The sequence below is a fragment of the Mustela erminea genome, chromosome 13 (assembly GCF_009829155.1).
Source record: "Mustela erminea isolate mMusErm1 chromosome 13, mMusErm1.Pri, whole genome shotgun sequence".
Taxonomy (NCBI): Eukaryota; Metazoa; Chordata; class Mammalia; order Carnivora; family Mustelidae; genus Mustela; species Mustela erminea.
In genome coordinates, this window is record NC_045626.1 from 16391053 (window position 1) to 16409633 (window position 18581).

The window sequence follows — 18581 nt, forward strand, 5'->3', positions numbered from 1 at the left end:
GGAGAAACCCTCCTGTTGCCAAACTCCATCATTTTATAGAGAAAGAAGCAGAAGCACCTCGACTGTGTCAAGATGGATAACATTTTTTTAATGAACAACGAAATAAACAAGAATTTGGTTGAGAACAGAAAATGTGGTGCGATTTTTGAAACAGTGCATAATACAGATAATGCACGTTGGGGTTCATCATCAGCATGGCGATAAGGCCCTGAGGAGGAAGTCCGGGCAGCACCCCAACGTCCCCCCACATTGTGATCTGAGCAAAGATACTAGGTTGTCTGGCAGCCTCTGGCAAGTTTCCACCAGTAGACTTGCCATACTCACTGCCGTGTATTTGCCAAGTTCAACACAGAATGACCCGGGGTTACTTGTCTAAGTACTGACGGCCCCAGACACAACGCCAAGTCCCTCCATGTCGTGGCTCTGTACCTCACTGTTCCTGCCTTGTGAGAACACAGCCATCAAAGCGGTCATTCCAAACTCAAGAGTTTCTCAACCTGGGCGCTGCTATTTTGACTTTTACTAGATAATTCTCTTTTTTTTTTTTTTTTAAGATTATTTATTTATTTATTTGACAGAGAGAAATCACAAGTAGATGGAGAGGCAGGCAGAGAGAGAGAGAGGGAAGCAGGCTCTCTGCTGAGCAGGGAGCCTGATGTGGGACTCGATCCCAGGACTCTGAGATCATGACCTGAGCCGAAGGCAGCGGCTTAACCCACTGAGCCACCCAGGCGCCCAACTAGATAATTCTTTGATGGGGAAGGGCGGAGCTATCCCGTACACTGTAGTGTGTTTGGTTTTGGGGGGTTTTATTTTTTGTTTTGCTTTGTTTTTAAGTAGGCTCCACACCCAGCATGGATCCCAGCGTGGAGCTTGAACTCACAACCCTGAAATAGAGACCTGAGTTGAGATCTTCAACTTCACCAAGGGAGCCACCCAGCTGCTTCTGCCTTGTAGTATGTTGCCTGGCGGCGTCCATGGCTTCTGGCTGCTGAAGAACAACAAAAATGCAGACGTTGCCAAAGTTCCCCAGGAAAGATGAAATCATCCCCTCTGCCCCATGGAGCACTATTTTTTTTATAGAACCTTACAAATGTATTACATTGTTTATAACCTTACAAAACCACCTTACAATGAATCCAAGGACTAGTAGCATTCGATTGGGAATTTTTACTGGAGTCTTTTCTCCTATGGAGAAAATATTTTATAAAGATTTCTATGGGGGCACCTGGGTGGCTCAGTGGGTTAAAGCCTCTGCCTTTGGCTCAGGTCATGATCCCGGGATCCTGGGATCGAGCCCCACGTCGGGCTCTCTGCTCTGTAGGAAGCCTGCTTCCCTTCCTCTCTCTCTGCCTGCCTCTCTGCCTGCTTGTGATCTCTATCAAATAAATAAATAAAATCTTAAAAAAGCAAAAAATATTTCTATGGATTTCGTGAACAAAATCCCAAAACTCACCAGCCAAAAGGAAAAGAGTGGTAAATTTGCCTACATTAAAATTTAAAGCATTTATTACTTACAATGTTGCATAGATAGGGAGAAAGTATTTGCAACACAAGTAGGCAACAATACAGAAAGGACATCTTAGAAGCAATAATAACAAGGAAAATACTCATAGAAGAATGGGCAAAGGATATGGTAGGCAGTCTCTGAAACAGAAGGTCCAAGGGCCATAGTGTCTGAAAGAGAAGGTTCAAGGGCCATTACACACACGGAGAACACTCAACCCCACTGGTAGACAGGGAAGTGAAAATAGAAGTAATCAGACCCTGCCTTATACTCATCAGGGATTTAACAGCAAATTGACAAGTTGATAGAACCAAGCATTGGGGAAGGTCTTGACTAATGGTGTCTGCTCCCCCCTTCCACTAGTGGAGGCGTAGACTGGCAAAATCACTTTGGAAAGCTGTGTAACATTACCAGAATATACATACACCTGACAACCCTACAATTACTCTCCTGACTCTATACCCTGGAAACTAACGCATCTCCCCAAAGAAACACACACAAAGAGTTTGTTACAACTACGTCTACAAAAATGAAAAACCAAGTTCTACCTACCAATGGTTAGTGGATTAATATTTAAGGCACACAAGCACTCAGGAAAACACTATGAACACTAGAAACGATTTGCCAGTTATATGGACCATGTTTAATGGGGAAAATCATATTTTTAAAGGCTGTTACAGCGTGGAACCAATCACACAGTGCTTAAAAACAACATACTACATAACATTTATAGACATATGGATGTTATCAATAAAAATATAAAAACATGGATGAAACTTGGGTAAGAGGAGAGGAAGGAAATGGGATACAGGTCTACATTGTGTTCACAATATTTTATTCTTTAAACAGAAACACATTAGAAAGAAAAATGGCAAATGTTACCCTGTGTTTGTTAGGGATGATGGATATGCGGGCTACCAATTCTTTCATTTCTTTAGACTCCTTGGAATGTTTGAAATATTTTATATTTTTTTAAAATAAACTTTAAAAAATAAATACATCTAGAAAAGGCAGGACTATAGAGAAGGAAAACGGATGGTTGCTAAGGGCTGGGGTAAGTAAAGAGACTGACAACAAAGAAGCCCCAGAAATTGTGAGGAGTCATGGACCTCAATACCTTGCTCATGGTGGTGAGGATAAACTGCATTTGTCAAAACCCACAAAAGTGTACAATTTTACAAGTTTTTATAAATTATAAACTCAATTTAAAAAAAGAAAAAGAGAGTACTTGGGTGGCTCAGTCATTAAGAGTCTGCCTTTGACTCTGGTCATGATCCCCGGGTCCTGGGATCAAGGCCCGGCATCGGGCTCCCTGCTCAGCGGGGAGCCTGCTTCTCCCTCTCCCTCTGTCCCTTTCCCCACTCATTCTCTCTCTCTCTCTCAAATAAATAAATCTTTTAAAAAATTAAAATCAAACAAAGAAAAATTCATCTAATAAGCATAGGGACAAAAGGTGCAGGATCACACATGATTTTGTGAGCTCATCTAATAAAAATGAAATACTACATAAACGTCTCTTGTTTCTTAAAAGAGTGTATTAACACATTCCTAGTCATAATCAATATATTTTAAAAATCTGATTAACATTTTAAGTAATAAAACATAACCATTACATAATGTTTAATAAAAACATAATCATTATTACATTTTAAGTAATGAAAACATTATTATCCATACTCCACAATCTGCTGAAATATCCAGCCCTTTGTCCCTTAATCCAAAGCAAAACGAAGCCCCAGGCCGTTCTTCCCAGCTCTGGCTGCCCGAAGACAGGAGAGCTCCCTCCAAACAGGATTTCTGACATTCCTGTTAATATTCCTGCAGTCCTGGCTCAGTGGGTTAAAGCCTCTGCCTTCGGCTCAGGTCATGATCCCAGGGTCCTGGGATCGAGCCCCGCATCGGGCTGTCTGCTCCGCGGAGAGCCTGCTTCCTCCTCTCTCTCTCTCTGCCTGCCTCTCTGCCTACTTGTGATCTCTGTCTGTCAAATAAATAAATAAAAAATCTTTAAAAAAAAAAATATATATTCCTGCAGTCCTTATAAATAAAACGGGGGGTTATTGGAAATGTTTGGTTACCGACTGAATGAGTTACAGAAAGAACAATCGCTTCTTTGTCTCGGCCTGTCTACCGGAGGCAGTCTCTGCCCTCCGCTCGACGACAGCGATGGTTCTGGAAGCTTTGCTTTTCCCCGAGAAACCTCTTCCTTCCCTCCAAATCCCTTGGCTCTGCGTGTTCCTCTTCGACTCAGTCTTCCAGGTGTGAAAGCCCTTTCCCAGGTCTGCGGGAATCTTGGTTCTCTGCTCACCCTTAACAGTGAGGAAGAGAAAGCTGCTGGAGGGGCCCCTGGCGGCTCAGCCGGTGCAGCGTCCGAGTCCTGCTTTGGCTCAGGCCACCGCTGGGGTCATGATCTCGGGGTGCCGAGAGGGCGTCCGGCCTGGGGCTCCGCGCTCAGCCTCGCATCTGTTTGGAATTCTCTGCCTCTCCCTCTCCCTCCGCCCCTCCTTCTCTGAAATCGATAAAATCTTAAAAATGAATAAATAAAATAGAAAGCAGATGGACACGCACTCAGGGGCCCCTCACTCCTGTTTTCCCAGGACAGAGCGGTGTGTGCAGGGACGGGAGATCGGTGCGAGCACTGACAAAATCCCAGGCAAATGGGGACGAGCTGGTCACCCTACTTTGAGCCTATGGTTTGAATGTGTCCTCAGTGAGCCTCACTGGCGAGGATATTTGGGTTTATATCCATATGTTTAGAGGCTCCGTCTCAGGCCAGTCAGAATCCTGCGGGAAGCAACTTCCAGTCCCCTCCCTGGATGGTGGAGACGTGCTTGCTGGGGTTCGGGAGCCTTCGGCACACACACCCAGACACCGCGCGGCTGCACAGCGTCTGCGTCCACAGCGGGGCCAGGAAGCCCCCAGCCCCGGCATCAACCTCAGCCTGTCCCCTTCGCCGCCTCCCTTCTCACAGGGGGCGACCACAACTCCCAGCCACACCACACCCTCCCCACACTGAAGGCCGGAAGACGAGAACCGCTTCCTCCTTCATGCCCCCAAGCCCCGCCCATCTCGATCTTTCCCAGAAGTCCCCGGCACATGGCTCCTTAGGTCTCGTTGGTCAGAGCTGGGTCACATGGCCACACTTGGGCCAATCACAGGCCGAAGCACCACTCAGCTTTTGCTGAGTATGAGTCTTCTCCTGTGTTCTGGGTATGGCAGTGCTAGAACGGCAGAGTTGGTTTAGGAAGGGAGGAGGGGACTTGAAGGTGGGTGGGCCACCAAAAATGGCTGCCTCCAAGTGTATATGAGCGCACCATTGTTTTAGTTCCAGTTGGGGTCTGTGGACTATTGTAGTAAAGGCTTCTCACCCTTTTAAGTACTTTGGCACCTTGGAACTGGGGTCTGGTTGGGCCATATGGGGGAAAGGTTCTTAGAAAACCCAACATATCTAAAACCTGGTTGAGAGGTGCCCACCTGTATGAGCGAGGAGCCTCCTGGAAGAGACTGCCCCTTAAAAAACAACAAAAGTCCAGGGCCAGATGGCTTCCCAGGGGAATTCTACCAAACAATTAAAGAAGAATTAATTCCTATTTTCCTGAAACTGTTCCAAAAAATAGAAATGGAAGGAAAACTTCCAAACTCATTTTATGAGGCCAGCATCACCCTGATCCCAAAACCAGATAAGGATCTCATCACAAAAGAGAATTACAGACCAATATCCTTGATGAACACAGATGCGAAAATTCTCACCGAAATACTGGCCAATAGGATCCAACAGTACATTAAAAGGATTATTCACCACGACCAAGTGGGATTTATCCCAGGGCTGCAAGGTTGGTTCAATATCTGCAAATCAATCTATGTGATACAATACATTAATAAAAGAAAGAACAAGAACCATATGATACTCTCAATAGATGTTGAAAAAGCATTTAACAAAGTGCAGCATCCCTTTCTGATTAAAACTCTTCAAAGTGTAGGGATAAAGGGCACATACCTCAATATTATCAAAGCCATTATGAAAAACCCACTGCAAATATCATTCTCGATGGAGGAAAAACTCCATCTTCCGTTAAGGTTCCGTTAAGGTCCGTTAAGGTTAGGTAGTTTTTCTGTTAAGGTTAGTTTCTCTGGTAAGGAACACGGCAGGGATGTCCATTATCACCACTGCTATTCAACATAGTACTAGAAGTCCTAGCCTCAACAATCAGACAACAAAAAGAAATTAAATGCATCCAAACCGGCAAAGAAAAAGTCAAACTATCATTCTTTGCAGATGATATGATACTATATGTGGAAAACCCAAAAGGCTCCGCTCCAAAACTCCTAGAACTTGTACAGGAATTCAGTGAAGTGTCAGGATATAAAGTCAATGCACAGAAATCAGTTGCATTTCTTTACACTAACAACAAGACAGAAGAAAGAGAAATTAAGGAGTCAATCCCATTTACAATTGCACCCAAAACCATAAGATACCTAGGAATAAACCTAACCAAAGAGGTAAAGAATCTATACTCAGAAAACTATAAAGTACTCATGAAAGAAATTGAGGAAGACACAAAGAAATGGAAAAATGTTCCATACTCATGGATTAGAAGAACAAATATTGTGAAAATGTCTACTCTACCTACAGCAATCTACACATTTAATGCAATCCCTATCAAAATCCCATCCATTTTTTTTCAAAGAAAAATAACAAATAATCCTAAAATTTATATGGAACCAGAAAAGACCTCGAATAGCCAAAGGAATATTGAAAAAGAAAGCCAAAGTTGATGGCATCACAATTCCAGACTTCAAGCTCATTACAAAGCTGTCATCATCAAGCCAGTATGGTACTGGCACAAAAACAGACACATAGACCAATGGAACAGAATAGAGAGTCCAGAAACAGACTTTCAACTCTATGGTCAACTAATTTCGACAAAGCAGGAAGGAATGTCCAATGGAAAAAAGACAGCCTCTTCAACAAATGGTGCTGGGAAAATTGGACAACCACATGCATAAAAATGAAATTGGACCATTTCCTTATACCACACACGAAAATAGACTCAAAATGGATGAAGGACCTCAATGTGAGAAAGGAATCCATCAAAATCCTTGAGAAGAACACAGGCAGCAACCTCTTTGACCTCAACCGCAGCAACTTCTTCCTAGGAACATTGCCAAAAGCAACAGAAGCAAGGGCAAAAATGAACTATTGGGATTTGATCAAGATCAAAAGCTTTTGCACAGAAAAGGAAACAGTTAACAAAACCAAAAGATAACTGACAGAATGGGAGAAGATATTTGCAAAACAACATATCAGATAAAGGGCTAGTATCCAAAATCTATAAAGAGCTTAGCCAACTCAACACCCAAAGAACAAATAATCCAATCAAGAAAAGGGCAGAGGACATGAACAGACATTTCTGCAAAGAAGACATCCAGATGGCCAACAGACACATGAAAAAGTGCTCCATATCACTCGGCATCAGGGAAATACAAATCAAAACTACAATGAGATATCACCTCACACCAGTCAGAATAGCTAAAATTAACAAGTCAGGAAATGACAGATGCTGGCGAGGATGTGGAGAGAGGGGAATCCTCTCTTGGTGGGAATGCAAGTTGGTGCAACCACTCTGGAAAACAGTGTGGAGGTTCCTCAAAAAACTGAAAATAGAGCTACCCTATGACCCAGCGATTGCATTACTGGGTATATATCTTAAAGATACAAACGTGGTGCTCCAAAGGGGCACGTGCACCTGAATGTTTATAGCAGCAATGTCCACAATAGCCAAACTATGGAAAGAACCTAGATGTCCATCAACAGATGAATGGATAAAGAAAATGTGGTATATATATACAATGGAATACTATGCAGCCATCAAAAGAAACGAAATCTTGCCATTTGTGACGACGTGGATGGAACTAGAGGGTATTATGCTGAGCGAAATAAGTCAATCAGAGAAAAACAACTATCATACGATCTCCCTGATATGAGGAAGTGGAGATGCAATGTAGGGGGCTTGGGGGGTAGGAAAAGAAAAAATGAAACAAGATGAGATCGGGAGAGAGACAAACCATAAAAGACTCAATCTCAAAGACTGAGGGTTGCTGGGGGGAGGGGGGATGGGAGAGGGGGGTGGGGATATGGACATTGGGGAGGGTATGTGCTATGGTGAGTGCTATGAAATGTGTAGACCTGGCGATTCACAGACCTGTACCCCTGGGGATAAAAATACATTATATGTTAATTAAAATTAATTAATTAATTTTTTAAAAAGAGAAGGGATTGATTCCATCACTATTTCAGCGGCCATGTACTGAACACCTGCTGTGTGCCGCCGTGGTGGTCAGGGCCAGTGGCGAATAGGATGAAAATGTAAAGAGGACAAAATTGCCACTCTGATCACCTTCCATCCCAGCGCGCACAGACTCATAGTGTATCCAAGGGAGAACGACCTCTATTACAACCAGGAAAATCTGCAAGAGCAGTTTCTATAAAAACAGCCCCAGCCATTAGCAGTGCTGCATCAACACCTGAACGAGACGACACAGACGGCCCAAGGCAGGGGGAGTGGGGAGAGGGGGGCAGAGGGGACTTATCTGTTTGTGCCATTCGTGGAGATCATTAGTGCTGTGAATGGACCCAGTGGCCTGACCACAGAACCAGCCCGGCCCACCTCCTGTCCAGAGAAGGTGGAGGAGAAGGCGGCATGCTTTGGAGAGAGGAGTGGGGACAGCAGGTGTAGGAGGCACTGCCCCCCGCCCCTCCAACCCAGCTCTCAGCAGTCTGAGGGCAAGGTGGGGGAGGGCACAGCTCGAAGGAGAGCCTGCACCATTTAAAAAGGGACCAGTGTTTACAAGACAAGCAAGATACTCCTAGACTCTCCCAAGACCAGTCAGGAGGAACTTAAGGAGGGCTGGAGTTGCTTTAGATCTGCCGCGAGTGACTAGACTGTCAATATGACCTATTTTTATCCATGGGCTGGTATGTGGGGTTGAAACATGGATTTCAGAATTTATGGAGAATTAGAGGAGGCCCCCATCAGGTGATGCTTGCTTACTCTATACTAATGTTGCTGTCTCTGTAAATTTGCATGAGTTTACTATTATTATTTGCGTGAGTTTTTTATACAAAAATAGAAAAAAAAAGTATAATGACGTGCCAATATCTATCACCCAGCTTCAAAAATGATCACTACATGCCCAGTCTTATTTTATCTATCTCATTTCCTTCTGATATTATTCTGAGGCAAATACCAGATTTTATCATTTTGCCTGTAAATATTTCAGTATGTGCCTAAAACATAAGGACTGTTAAAAAAAATTACCGCAATACCACTATCACATTAAAAAATTGATAAGTCCTTAATATCATCGAATATCCAGGCGGTGTTCAAATTTCCAACTGTCTCATAAATGTCATATGCTCTTTTACAGCTTGTTTCAGAATCCAGAGAAGGTCCCCACATTCGAATAAATCTTAAACTCCTAGGGAATTCCAGATCGAAACAAAAGCTAGAACAAAATTGGATTTCTCTGTCCCTACTTTATATTTTATGAAATTGCGATAGTGAAGAGGTTATTTTTTTTTCCCATGGGCCCCAGGTTGCTAGCTTCATAACTAGAAGCACTCGGCAATTTGACTGCCCAGCAACGTTAGGGGGGCGAGTCATTTCCCACTGGGGTCTGTCTGTATTGTAGTGTTCCTGCTGTAAACTCCACCCACCCTCAAGATCTCTGAAATCTAAGTTTGAGGGGTCAGGTGCCAAATCCGCCACCAGGGGGCTCCCAAGGAACTCCATGAACTTCAGGGGTTACTCAGAGAGCCAACTTGGTGCTTTCTAATACAGACCCTGAACACGCCAGGCTTGTCTTGTCTCCTCGCTCACATCAGATGCTATCAGCGGACTAGACCAGGCCTCCGGGAGATGTGGGTCCCCAGAGTGAGCCAGAAAATGACAAGGTTAGCTGTCAACTGCCCTTTCGAAGGAATTGAGGTTAGCAGCCCTCCCCACCCCCAGTGGTCCTCCTAACAGATCCTCTTGGAGAAAAATAGTGCACATAGAGATGGGAAGCATTCCGTGCTCATTAGCTCCTTGTAGCCCGTGATGGTTAATAAATCCTTTGATACTTAAGTACACAACGAGAGGGTTCTTAAACATGACATTAAGCCTATGTGAGTAGGGACAGTTAGCGTGAAATCACACACCTAGGGAGGAACACAAGTCTGACAGTCTGGACATCCTAGCCTTATAAAGCTCTCCGTTTCTAGGCCTCGCTGCTGGAAACAGAGGGGTTGGGATGGAAGCCATTCACCAGGGTCTCATCCTTCTCTGTTGGGAGTTTTGTTGAGAGACTGTGTTCCTTTCCACACTAGCTGATTTACCACAACAGATGTGTACCCCCTCACGGTTCTGGAAAGCTGAGGTCCTAATTCAAGGTCTCGGCAGGGCTGTGCTCTCTCTGAGGGCTCTGGGGAAGAGGTCTTCCTTGCCTCCTCTAGCTTCTGTGTCTTCTTGGTGTTTCTTGGCTTGTGGCGGCCGCCTTATTTCTGTACGTTTTCACCCCTTCTTCCATTTGTGCAGATCTGTCTCTATGTCCAGATTTCCCCTTTTTAATTAGGACACTAGTCACCTTGGATTAGGGCTGCCTCCCTCCATAAACTCCCTTTAACTTGATCACCTCTGTAAAACCCGAACCCCCAAACAGGTCACATTCTAAGATGCTAGAAGATTCGGACTTTGTTTCTTTTTCCGTGGACACATTCAACCCCTAACAGGGACCACACTGTAAAACAGGTAATGTTTGGAAGGCCTGTCACCAGGCACTCATGAATTGGACACTCCAGTGAGTCATACAATCCTGAGGCTCCAGGATAAAGTTACGAGTCTACAAAGGTGTCATGATAACACAATTATGACATGAAAAACTACATGCTGTGACTTTACTAAGAAAAGGGAACATTATAACCCAAATGACATTAAATTCACGAGGTTTGCTATTTTCCTGTGATCACTAGTAGAGAAAATACATGGAGGACGAGACCCCAAAAGTCCAGGTTTTGGGGGGTTTTTTTGTTTTGTTTTGTTTCTGAAAAGGTACATCAGAGGGTGATTATTATGCTAGGAAATAGGCTGTCACAGAACTCTTTTATACAGCAAACACTCAAACTCTTTCGTGAATTAAGCACAGAGAACTTGTATATCTTAAAGAGTCACAAAATCAGATTCACACGCCTTGCCAGGGGGACAAACATTTGTTACATAAACGAGGCCACGCCTGCTTTTGTTCATCACCAGCAGAGCAAACCCATCCATTCTTCCCGGTTTTACCAGAATGTTTGTTCATGGCCCTGCAGGTGTTGGTCCCAGCAGGTGCCGCTTCAGTTCCTGACACGGTTTCTCTATGCACAGCGTCAGGGCCAACCCAGCGATGAAGGTCAGCAAACAGTGTCCGGAGAAAAGATAGAACTGGAGAGAAAAAGGGGCAGAGGGAATACAATCTTACTACCAGACTCCTGGCTGTACGAAATGGATCTGTAATAGACTACCCTGAGCATTAAAACTAGAATAAATGCAATCAAAGAAAGATAGTCTTCTGAAGCGCTCCCTCCAGTAAAACAAAGGACATCAGGCTCCTGGCAACAATGCAACATGCTTCTCCCCAAGCCACTGGGTGGTTCTGAGGCTCCAGCAGAGAAGGGACCAGAGAGTCACACCCCGAGCCACGAGCAGGGATTCACTTACCATGTTGGTGTCAGTGTAGTGAATCAGCGTTTCCTGAAGCCCGTTGTAGAGCACGATGAGGATAGGGTGCACCAAGTAGCAGGCGTAACTGATGCCGGCCAGCAGAGTCCAGAGCTGGCAAGACAGCAGTCGGTTCACTGGACCTGGAGGGAAACAATAGCTGGTCATGGGCCGGGGAGCGTCTCTCCTGCTCCGTGGGGCCATCCCCGCTCCCTTGGGACTCCACTCCTAGGGGTGTGAATTTCCTCTAAGAAAGTCTTTATTCTTCTCATTTTTTTAAAAGTATTTTATTTATTTATTTGACAGAGAGAGAGACCACAAGTAGGCAGAGAGGCAGGCAGAGAGGGCGGAGGAAGCAGGCTCCCCACTGAGCAGAGAGCCCGATGCAGGGCTTGATCCCAGGACCCTGAGATCAGGACCTGAGCCAAAGGCAGAGACTTAACCCACTGAGCCACCCAGGCACCCCTATTCTTCTCGTTTTTTAAGGGAATGAGCCCCAAATGAAAACAAAACAAAAAACAAAAAGCATTTCCCTTTGCAGGAGTATGAGAAAAATGAGAAATGCTAATATAGAGTTTACAATCTCCTGGAGCACAAAACATGCACGTGTAAAACGAGGTGCAAAGTCCTTCCCCCAGCTTTGGTTCTGGCTCCAGGGGTAACACAGGAGCCACTGGGCCTTGGGACAAGGCAGTGGCATCGCCAGGCCCCAGACTTGTCATCTGTCATAGACAGGCTTGCATTTGGTCAGCTTCTAGTCCCTTTGGGGACAAATATTCCGTAACCTGCTCCAACTCCGGAACTGTGCTGTCCCCCATGATAGCCGCAACCCACTTTGGGTTATTTAAATTAATTAAAATTAAGTGCAAGGATACATCCCTCTTGCACAGGACTTCCTGTTCTCTGCAGGGGGTTGAAGAGTGTTCTCCCACTATGTCCGTCTGCAACCTTGCTCTGCAACGAGGGTCTTTGCAGATGGAACAAAGGTAAGGAGCTCGAGATGAGATTACCCTGGATCAGAGTGGGCCTCAAATCCAGAAATGAGTGTCCTTATAAGAGACAGAAAAGGAGACACAAACACACAGAGGAGAGGAACTGGGTGAGAGCCATGTGAAGACAGAGGCAGAGACTGGAGTGACACACACCCAGGCCGGGGACCTTGGGGCTTGCCGGCCGCCCCGGGGAAAGGAGGGATCAGGAGAGAGCAAGGAGCAGATCCCCACAGGGCTTCTGGAAGGACCTTGCCAACACCTTGATTGGGGGTTTCTCGTCTCCAGAACTGAGAGAATCCATTTCTATTGTTTTAGGCCAAGAACAAAGAAAGAAGAAAGGAAAAAGAAAGGGGAAGGAAGGAAGGAAGAAGAGGAAGGAAAGAAGAAAAGGAAAGAAAGGAGAGAGAAGAGAAAAGAAAAGAAGCTCTGTCTTTCTTTTCCACACGCCTCATCTCGAGTGCTCAGTAATGAATCAAGTGGTTTCAGTTTTTCAGGACAAAATCTTCGGTGCCATCCCAGACTCTGCTCTTCCTCCCATATTCCACAGAGCACAGCCATTCTGTCTCTGAAACGATCTACCTCCATCGGACCCTTTCTCCCCATCTCCTCTGCAAACCCCCTCATCAAATCCACCACGGACCCCTCCTCCATGGACCTCTACCGTAGCTTCCTAACACATCTGTTGGTAGCTTCCTAACACATCTGTTGGTCTCTCTGCTCTTCTTCTGCCCTACAGTCCCCACGCAACATTTAGAGTAATCTTTTAAATCACAGGTCAGAGGATGTTACATGATGTTTAAAATAAAATCCAGATTCTTCCCCATGGCCATGAAGATTCTTGCAAGACCTGCTTCCGCCTTCCTCTGGGTCCCCATTCCCATCTCTCGCCCACCTTGAACCTGACTGCTATCTGCCTGGCCTTCTGGCTGGTCCCCCCGACTGAGCTCATTCCCGTCTTGAGACCTCCGCCACACCATTCCCTCTGCCCACAATGCCTGTAAATGCACCCCGACTCCAGTCCCGCTCCAAGTCCCGCTTTATTCTTAATCCTGTATACACCTGCACTTGAATTATATTATAAATGTATTTACTTACTATGGCTCTGGATTTGTTTCCGATGGCTGCTATAACAAATCGGAGAGACATGGTGGCTTGAAAAACCAAAGTGGATTCTTGTGTCATTCTGGAGACTAGAAGCTCAAAACCAGTATCCCTGGCTGAAATCATGGTGTTGACACAGTCACTCTCCCTCTGGAGGCTCTAGGGGAGAACCCACTCCTTGTTGCCTCCAGCTTCCCGTGGCTTCTGGCATTCCTTGCCTTGTGGCCACTCCCATCAACATCAGCATTTGCAACGCTCTGCTCCAGCTCCATATCCCCATCTCCTCTGTGTGTCTGTCAAACCTCCCTCGGCTCTCCTCTTTTAAGGATACGTGTGACTGCATTTCGGGCCCACCTGGATAAGCCAGCACGATCACCCCATCTTCCAATCTCATGTTTGCCGCCATATCTATAAGGTTCCAATAAGACCTCGAATCTTGGGGACCATTGTTTGGCTTACTAGAGCCTCCTGGTCTCTCTACTTCCCCTACTCTCTGTGATCTCCTACAAGAGAGAGATTTTTTTTTTTCTTGTCTGTTGCTTATAGCCCCTGCATCTCAGTGCTTGACATAAATCAAGCATTTGGTAAGTATTTTACGAGATTGAGTGAATAAATAGAAGTGGACTCACAGACCAGACTCATTTGCCCCCTAGTGAATGCCAGGGGATAAGATCAACCAAGATATTACTGGGGAATTAACAATATAGTTGTAGAAAAATTAAGTCAGCAAAGAGCACAGGTAAACCCAACACAAAAGTATATTTCTAAAGCAAAAAAAATCCTGTTCATGTCACAAACTCTAGTCAATTATTAATCACATTAAATTAATGCTGTTAATTCAGATTTTATTGGCTTTATAGTTTTATGGTCATTCTATTATTTTTCTTTAAGATTTTATTTTTAAGTAATCTCCACTGGGGCTTGAACTCACAACCCCAAGATCAAGAGTCACACACTCTATAGACTGAGCCAACCAGGTGGCCCTTTTTTATGGTTACTTTATAAATTTGTTTTGGCTTTATAAATTTGTGTGCTATAAACATAAAAATTTGGGTGTCTGGGTGGCTCAGTGGGTTAAAACCTCTGCCTTCAGCTCAGGTCATGACCCCAGGGTCCTGGGATCCAGCCCCGCATCGGGCTCTCTGCTCAGCAGGGAGCCTGCTTCCTCCTCTCTCTGCCTGCCTCTCTGCCTACTTGTGATCTCTGTCAAAAAAAAAAAAAAAAAAAAAAGCCATAAAAATTTGTGTCTTAGCTTTATGTTTGTTCATGTTTAGGTAAAATTAGAATTAAAATTTAATTCAAGCCAATACAAGGTCTTAAAGGCTCTTTATTCCTTTGAGATGAGTCCGTATATTATCAAAGTTAGAGGACCATTGCCGGAGGAGGGAGGGCAGCCCTGAAAGGTTGTAGCCGGAGGAGTAAATGTCAGAAGAGGACTCTGGCGACTCAGCGGAACATGGCTCTGCGCGGAACCAGACCCTGTGGTCTACTCTGGCTCTGACTGAGATGGCGACAGCTGATTTGAGCCATCGGGATCCCCTCCCACCCCCAGAGTCTCAGCAAAATGCTTCTTCAAATGTTCCTTTATAGACATATTTTTCTAAAGGTCGCCAGGTGGATACCTATTTTCTAGAACTGTATCTTGCCTATCACCTCCTACCTTCACCTACTAACCAATCCTGAGATCTTAAAATAGTGTCGGAGGTGCAAAGCTAGAACGCCAGTCACACCTAGATAATTGTGATCAACTAATGAAACACATTTTGAAAAGATAACATCGCCCAAGAATGACCACAGGGTTTATCTGTCCCCTGGATGAAGGGAGGTATCACCCATACTCAGCCTAATAACCAGTAGTATTTACTAGCTCCACCTGACGATAATGCCGCAAATTCTATTAATCTTCTAACTTGACCCAAGTCACTCCGTCTAGCAGGTGAACCCTTCATATAGCATGACTTCTTACATTAGACAGGAATGCTATGATGTTTGCCCCCCCGATCATGGGCCAGGGGGGACTAACTGCTTGTGTTCCAAGGCTCAGGCGACAGCTTAGAGTCATTGTCACTGGATGAGAACCGTGTTAGGTGTGGTCATGTGATTCAAACAGCTGCCCAGAAGTGCAAATACATCAGTCAGAGAGAATGTAACCTATTTCTTTGTTAATGTCATTTCTCCATATAAGGAAAAGCTTTTACTATTAAGTATTAAGGGGCAAATCCCTCATCGTTATAAACTCACCAAATTCAAAAACAGATTTACCAATCAAACATCTAAGGGGGTATGTTGCACAGAAATGATGGTCATGGGCTTTGGGCGTTGGCTTTGCACTTGGTCTGGGTTTCATTTTCTAGCTCAGCAACTACTGAGCCGTGTGACCTTCACGAATTCCTTCATCGCCAGGCACTGTCTTTCTCACAGAGAAACAGCTCCCGATAGTTCTGCCCACAGCAGTACGGCCAGGGTCACCCGGGACCGTGTGGGTGAAGTTCTCCGTGGGGCCTAGCATAAGCCTGTGCTCAATCTGCAGTTCTTGGAATCACTTGATCATTTTTCTCCTTAAACTATGATTTCCAAACGCTTCTGCTGAGGCCAACTGGGTCAGGTTCATAGGCCCGCCTGGCAACCCCTCCTGAGTATTTCACTAGGTTAGAAAGAGGTCATGGCTCCCCCTGGCTCTACCTCCATCGCTTTAGGATTTCTGAGCAGTGTGGGGCCAGAACCTTTTCTACATGATTCTCCTGCCATTTTCTGACACTCAAGCATCCAGTTCCTACCTCGTGCCAAGCAGAAAAGAGAGGAGGAAAATATCAGGTGGCTTGAAGACACATCTCTAAGCTGGAGAAAATCCTTTCCTTTGAAGCCCGTTCTGCTTGACTTCTCCACGCATAAAAAGCCAGGCCCAGTAGAGACAGTTTACCGGCTTCATCGAAGGGCTGAAGGGGATCTTGGGAACTACTCAGTCTATACCCAAAGGTAAAGAAACCACGGCCCAGGTGAGTGGGACCAGAACTTTTGTCTCCGGCACTGGTATTTTTGTTCTCACTACGTGACCCTGTCTTTCTCTTCCAGCCTCTACACTAGCTTCTTTGGAAAGGCTGCAGATTTTCCTTTTGGAACCTACATTTGTACATAAACCAGGGTAAAAATCTAAAATAGAATATGCAAGCATTTCTTCCCCCAGGATATAAACAAATTGTCCGTACCAACCACTCCAGCAAATAAAAAAGCCCCTCTGTGTATGCCGTGTTTTCGCGTGTGTCACCTTTAAAGCGACACGGCGTGAGCCCCTAGGAACAGCCCCAGCGGCCTCATACCTCCGTAGCCTTCCTCACACGCCAACATGACCCAGCCCACGGCCGCCGCCCACAGGGTCCGGTGCAGCGCCTGGTATAGAGCAACGGCGGGCAAGGAGGTGGCCAGGCTGTCATCCACCACGTACGCCAGAGCGACCACTATGAACAGGGTGGACAGGGCGCAAATCCACCCCAGCACAGCCTGAGCCTACGAGGAAAGGAGAGACGCGGGTCAATCCCATTCTGGACATTGCGTATTTACTTCCTCTGACACAAATTCAGGTTTTCCTCTCATTAGTGTCACTTTAGGTGTTTATTTGTAAACCACAATCAATGCCCAACTTTGACTAAAATAGAAGGTTTGGACTAGCGGTTCTGAGGGGCTGGGGTTGGGACAGGGGAGGGGTGGGTGGGGCACGTGACCATGAAGAGTTAGCACAAGGGAGATCGTTGTGGTAACAGCAGAGTTGTGTACCTTGTTTGTGATCGTGGTTACACAACTCTCCACGTGCTAAAGTTGCACAAAACTATATACACACAAATGAGTGAGCATAAAACTGGTGGCTCCAAGACCTATGCACTGTCCAGTGTCCAATGTCCAATGTCCGTTTCTTGGTTGCCTGTTACCAGTGAAAAAACCTAGGTGAAGGGTACACAAGACTTTCTGTACTTTTTTTTTTTTTTACTTTCTGTACTATTTTTGCAACTTGCTATGAATCTCAAATAACTATTAAATGAAATAAGGGAAAAAGGAAAAGGTAATGTTCTAACCCACTCCTGACCTCCCATTCTGTTCCTTAACCTAAAAAGGCCCCTGGATTGGTTCTGTGCCCACCACCAAGGCAAGGCTTCCAGCACGCGGTCTGTGCCTGGGCTGCAACCTTGTCGTCGGGGCCATGAAATGGCAGCAGGAGTGGGAGAATGGAGAACTTTCCAGCTCAGAGAAGAGCCCCATGGGCCAAATTCTATTGCCAGTCCCAGTTCAAGGCCTTAGATCTTATGTTACCTCACTTGACCTTTTTAGACTCACACCTGTCGTCCAAGAATCTCTCTTGCTTCTCTGTTCCAGTTCCCAAGTTGCTATGATGACCTCTCCATTGAACCAAACTAGCATCTTCTCAGTCCACAGTCTAGTCTTTAAAGAGAAGCTCTCCCCTCCTTGGTCTCCGATTGCTGCGCTAGGCTCTGGCTACATGGGAGGAAAGGTGTTTCCTGGGGGGTCGGGGAGCTCTCCACAAGCCCCGTCTTTTGGGCTGGGATGCCCTTCACTCTTTCACTGATAATGCACCCTGCCTCATCTCATTCCTAGCACAGGATATCGGCCCTGGCTGCCTCCAGCTTGGACTCTGTGTTCTTATTTTCTGGCTTCTAGAGTTTTGAACTTGGTCTACACATCCCTTCTACCTTGTTTCTCCGGATCAGCTTGACCTGTGTTCTCACTCCACACGCCTCAGTCCAGACTCAATGCCCGGAGTGTTTGCAAATGCTCTGTGTCATCTTGGGTTTCCCCTCAGCTCCCTGGACACCCTGGAAGCTGGATGACACCGAAGCATCTCTTTAATGGCACTCTGTTGTAATCTACAAGAGTTGTGCCTTTTCAGGGGAAACTCCAAACTATAGGAAAAGTCACATAGCCCTTGTTACAACCATTCTTCTAGTGAAGCCCTATCTCCTGTTCCTTCTGTGAGCAACGCAAGATTTTCCAAGGACAAGGGCCTCTTCTCCAGAGCATCTAGGTGAGGTACCCACAAGACCTAGGCAAACAAAGATAGGCCTTAACAGAGGAGATTTGGGGCTATCACTGTACCCTAATAGTTCAAAGAAATTCTTGGCCCTTCATCCACTGAAAAGCATATTATCCTTCATTCATTTGTTTATTAAGTGATTTTAATTGTTTGTTAATTAATTTTAATTAATTAATAAATAATTTATTTATTTTGATTAAGTATTT

At 45.3% G+C, this 18581-nt stretch overlaps 1 protein-coding gene across 2 annotated transcripts in view; it reads right to left on the reverse strand.

The window, feature by feature from the left end:
• Positions 1-923: 923 nt before the first annotated feature.
• Positions 924-18581, reverse strand: part of LOC116572108 (O-acyltransferase like protein) — a 71740-nt gene continuing 54082 nt past the window's right edge. The window contains exons 13-16 of one of the 2 annotated variants that reach the window (XM_032310846.1): positions 16652-16838; positions 11242-11384; positions 10828-10965; positions 924-991 (exon numbers count right to left, since the gene is read on the reverse strand). In XM_032310846.1, the coding sequence (XP_032166737.1) occupies positions 10840-10965; positions 11242-11384; positions 16652-16838 (456 nt within the window). In that variant the 3' untranslated portion in view covers positions 924-991; positions 10828-10839. Of the gene's footprint in view, positions 992-10567; positions 10966-11241; positions 11385-16651; positions 16839-18581 lie in introns of those variants that run through there. The other variant, XM_032310845.1, reaches the window with a different exon arrangement.